At 36.3% G+C, this 5,357-nt stretch overlaps 1 protein-coding gene across 1 annotated transcript; it reads left to right on the top strand.

Annotated features, from left to right (window-relative positions):
* Positions 1-4,658: 4,658 nt before the first annotated feature.
* Positions 4,659-5,012, top strand: LOC131858352 (uncharacterized). Its single transcript, XM_059211570.1, has one exon. The coding sequence runs from the start codon at positions 4,659-4,661 to the stop codon at positions 5,010-5,012; it is 354 nt and encodes a 117-aa protein (XP_059067553.1).
* The last annotated feature ends 345 nt before the right edge of the window (positions 5,013-5,357 follow it).

Genomic DNA, 5,357 nt, shown 5'->3' with positions numbered 1-5,357 from the left:
TAACTGGGGTAGCAGAAGATTGGTTTGATCACTTATCAAATAGTGTGATAATGACCTGGCAGTATCTAAAAATGTGATTTGAGGCAAGATTTAAAGTAGTAGAGGATGAACATTTCCTCTTAGCTCAATTAGACCAGTTAAAGAAGGAAATTCTTGAATCTATGAGGGATTTTGTAGCAAAGTTTGATAAGATCTTGCACAAGATTCCAACTAATCAAAAGCCCTCAGATGATAATCTTAAGTGGTTTTTATTAATTGTATTCCTTTTGAAATAGGTTTCCTAATCCATAGGCAAAGGGTTGTAGATTTAAATGCTTCTAAAATCCTTACAGTTGAATTAGAAGATGATCTAATCACAATAGGTAAATGGAAAAGAGAAGTACAGATACCTAATGCTTAGCCTTCAACTTCATCTTCTTTTGATCCTGTTATCTAGAGGTTAATGAATGACGTGATCACCCTTAAAAGATAGTTGCCCAAAGTGAGTACCTCGTACCCACCTCCTTACCAAGATATATCTAGAAGGAATGTGAACTAGTCTTTGGGCTATGGGAATAAGACCATGCAGTTACCCCCTGCTCAGCAAAGATTAGCAATTGAAGCAGCTCCTGCTAAAGGGAATATGTGTGTATTTCACCTTACTGATGAACATGATGGTATTTCCTATCCTAAGATGGTAAGGTATGTGCAATTGATGAATTTAAAAGATACCTCGAATGAGTGGGGTGAAGAGGAATCTCCAAAGCAACCTGATGACTCGAAAATCCATTTTCTTGAGTATAAGTTAGATTCAAAAAGAGGCAGTGATATTTTGGTTACTTTGGAGGATCCTTCATGTGTGGTGCTCACAAGAAACCAAAAAAATGTGAAACCCAATATGTCTTCTTCTTCATATGCAATGGCCTTCAAAGGTAAAGGAATTGATTTAAAGTTGCATAATAATGATCAAAAATTGCAAGAGCCTTTATTTTTAAAGCCTGTTGAAAAAGAAAGTTCTTTTGATATAGTAGAATTTTGAAAGTCTTCTCAAATTCAAATCACACCTGCTGAGTAACTAAAACTAAATCCTAAAGAATTAGATAGACTAGTACAATTTGTGAAAGGAAATAATGCACAATGGACCAATGGTATGCAGCGGTTAGTAAATGCCATATTGCCCTCACATAGCGATGAGTTAGTTCATCCCTCGGTTTGTGAAAAGATGCTTGAAATAACTTCTCTTCAAATAGATGATTACTTTCCCCTTCTTGAGTCAAAACCAGAGCCCTTTTATATATCATTATTCATTAATGGTCATAGGTTGAATAATTGTATTATAGACTCAAGTGCATCTGATAACATAATGCACTCTGATGTAGCCAAAGCATTAGGGTTATCCCTGACCAAAACCTTTGGTAGATACTATTCCATGGACTCAAAATAAATTCCTCTGCTAGGTCAAATTAAGGATGCTCAAGTAGTTCTTGCCTCCCACCCGGATAAAAGGATCAAGTTGACGATTCTAATAGCTGATATCCCAGCTAGTTACGACATGCTTTTAAGTTGTACTTTCTATAGAGACTTAGGTGGTGAAATCAAAATGGATTGGTCCCAAGCCATAATCCCTGTTGGAAAGCAGTGAGTCATCCTGCAACCTAAACCAAAGTCCAAATTCATTGTTTTCCCATCTTATGACCCTAGGGCCCAAATTTTGTATCATGATTGTCTATTTGGGAACTACATAATTTTGTCTGATAGTGAGGTGGAAGGTGATTCATCTCAAAATCAGGAAAAAGAAAGCTTGTGGCTAATGGATTTTGATGGTAGTTGTGCAATGTCTAGTTCTAGTGCAGGGGTCATATTAATACCACCTTCTGGCAATCCTATTCCTTTTTTGTTCAAGCTAGAGTTCAAAAATACCAACAATATAGCTAAGTATGAAGCCTTGTTGTTAGGCTTAGCCAAAGTTAAGAGATTAGAAGTGAAGCTCCTGCGAGTTAAAGGAGATGCTAAACTTATTGTGAAGCAGGTTAGGTGGTTGTTTAGTGTCAAAAATGAAAGGTTGAAGCAATATCAAAATAGAGTCTGGGATGAAATTAAAGGTTTTGATGCATTATACATTGAGGCAATACCCAGGTAATTGAACTCAAAAGCAGATTCATTAGCAGTTTCAACTTCATTGCTTGTCGCACACCTTAAATTTGTTGAAGAAACTTATAGGATAGAGTTGGTATATCAGCCCAGTGTCGAGACAACTCTGACTCATGGTAGGTATTTGAGAGTGATAAGAAAATAAATAATTTTATGCAAGGTTTGGATATGTTTTCTGGCATGTATTTTGAAGGTTCTGATGCTAAGTGCAAAGAATTTTCACCTGAACGAGCCAAGGAATTACCTTATAGAATCATGCAATTGAAAGAAAACAAGATTCCTAGAGGAATGGTTTCTTTGGAACATTTGTTTGACTGTAATGATGCCTACAAAAATAACAAAGATGACAAGTCTTGAGAGGCTTAGGATAGTGGAGGCTATCAAAAGATCAACATTGGTACTGAGAATGAACCCAAATATATCAATCTGGGAAAGTGTTGTACATCAATAAAGAAGGAGAGGTTCATTAACCTCCTAGTAGAGTTCAAGGACGTGTTTTCTTGGTGTTATGATGACCTTAAGAATTTCAAAGAAGGGAGATTTCAGCACCAGATTCCTTTGAAGCTTAGAGCAAGCCCTTTCTTACAAAAGCTTAGAAATTTTAATCCCAAAGTGGTACAGACTATATTCCAGGAAGTGGACAAGATGTAAAAAGCTAGGATTATATATCCCATCCATCATTCTACATGGATAGCGAATATAGTACCTATTAGAAAGAAAAATAGGGAAATAAGGATTTGTGTAGATTTCAAAAATCTTAATTGAGTCATCTTGAAAGACAATTATCCCTTGCTGGCCATGGATCACATTCTACAAACTATCTCAAGGTTGGAGATGATGTCCATGTTAGATGGATTTTTAGGATATAATTAGATCAGCATTCAGGAAGATGATCAGCACAAAATAACCTTTATTACTCCCTGGGGTACATTTCCATATAACCCGATGCCCTTCGGTTTGATCAATGCAGGAGCAACATTTCAGTGGGCCATGGATTTGTCTTTTGGCCACTTAAAGGATAATATCATTGTTGTATATCTCGATGATTTGACAATTTTCTCAAAAAGAAGAAAACATCACATTTGGGACCTGAAGCGAGTGTTACAAAGATGTCATGAGAATGGGGTATCTTTGAACCCCAAGAAATCAGTGTTTGGAGTCACAGAGGGTAAGTTGCTCAGTCATATTGTTTCTAAAGAAGGGTAAAAATAGATTCTGAAAGGGTAAGAGCAATTCAACAATTATCTTTGTTATCAAGCAGGAATATTGTCAGATCCTTCTTCGAGGAGGTGAATTTTCTTCGAAGGTTCATTCCAAACTTTGAGACTACCAAATATATCATGAATTTGATGAGTGAGAAACAATCTTTCAAATGGAGCGAGGAAGGGAAGAAGGCATTCACCTCAATAAAAGATGCTATTGGTCAGGCACCTGTCTTGGTTAATCCTTATTTCAATAAAGATTTTGTCATCTACTACTATGCATAAGAGCACACTATGTCAGGGATTTTGCTACAAAAGAATGATAATAATGATGAGGTCACTATATCATTCATGATCATACCTCTGAAAAGCATGAACTTAAATACTCAATAATGGAAAAGAAAGCATATGCGGTCGTAAAGGCAATGAAATAATTCAGGTATTATATTCTCCATTCTCACGCTATGGTTTATGTACCTCATTCAGTAGTCAAGAGCATTCTAACGTAGCAAGACATAGGGATGAATGAAAGAGCTTCTTGGGTATCAAAAATTCAAGAGTTTGATTTAGACATTTGACCCACAGAATTGGTGAGGGGGTAAGGTTTGTGAAGGCTGATCACTAAAAGTGAGTAGGAGGTGACAGAGGAATTACCTTTAGTTTAATTTGTTGCTCTACAAGATTCCTGGTTTGTGGATGTAGCTTATTACTTTACATATGGAGATTTCCCAAAACACCTTTCTGCGAAGAAAAAGTGGAACTTGAGACTAAAAGTTGCTAAGTACGTAATATGTAATGATGTACTATATAAACAGGGATTAGATGGGACCTTCCTAAAATGTGTCGATAAATCACTATATGAGTCACTTTTGAAAACATTCCATGATGAAGCCTGTGGGGGTCTTTTTTCTTCAACAGTAACTACTTATAAGATCTTGAGGAACTTTTTTTATTGGCCAAGAATGTTTAGGGACGCATATGCATGGGTGGCCAAATGTGAAAAATGTAAGTTGTTCACTGGTAAAGCTCAGCTCGCAGCATTACCACTCCAACCCATGATTGTGGATGAACCTTTCAAATAGTGGGGTCTAGATTTTATTGGTCCCTTGACACCAACATGAAGTGTTGGTCATACTCATATTTTAACAGCCATAGATTATTTTACTAAATGGGTCGAGGCCATTTCGATACAAAAGACAACCTCAAAGATTGTTTGTAATTTTTTGAAGGAGAACATCTTAGTTCGATTTGGAGTCCCATTAAAAATTGTAGCAGACAATGCTACCAATTTCTCCTCCACTGAAATTTCTTTGTTTTTCTATGATCATGGAATCTCTTGCTCACTCGTCTGATTATTATCCTCAGGGAAATGACCAGGCTGAATCTAGTAACAAAAACCTCATTAATATCATGGAAAAGTTAGTAAGTGAGAATTTTAAGGATTGGTATAAGAAACTGTATGAAGCTCTTTTGGCTGGCTGTACATTGCCAAAAAGGGCAATTGGGATGTTTACGTTTGAACTGGTCTATGGTGTTGGTTCTCAAGTAGAACTTCTTTTAGAGCTGGCAGCCACCAAGTTACAAATAGTGATTGAAGACACCTACTTCCAGAGTTCTTTAGAAAAGAAAATCATGCACCTAACAAATATTGATGAAGAGAGGGATAGACTGGTGGACTGAATAAAAAGACATCAAATGAGAGAAAATAATATTTGACATGCGAGCAAGGCCTCAAAATTTCAATTAGGGTGATCGAGTATTGCTCTGGGACAGAAGAAGAGAACCTAAGGGAGCACATGCTAAGTTTGAGTCACTTTGGAAGGGACCATTCCTGATTCATGAGGTAAATGAACTGAATTCTTTTAAACTTGTATATTTAGATGGTATTGTTCTTCCTTTGACCTATAATGGTCAAGATTTGAAGTTATATCAATCATAAATGAGAGTCCCTTGTAGTTTTTGTACAATAGTGTTTAGTTTTTTTTTTGCATTTGTGTGTCTTTTCAGTTTACTCAGTTTGTGTCT

The sequence above is a fragment of the Cryptomeria japonica genome, chromosome 9, assembly GCF_030272615.1.
Source record: "Cryptomeria japonica chromosome 9, Sugi_1.0, whole genome shotgun sequence".
In the NCBI taxonomy this organism is placed as follows: Eukaryota; Viridiplantae; Streptophyta; class Pinopsida; order Cupressales; family Cupressaceae; genus Cryptomeria; species Cryptomeria japonica.
This window is presented reverse-complemented; position numbering and strand designations above follow the sequence as displayed.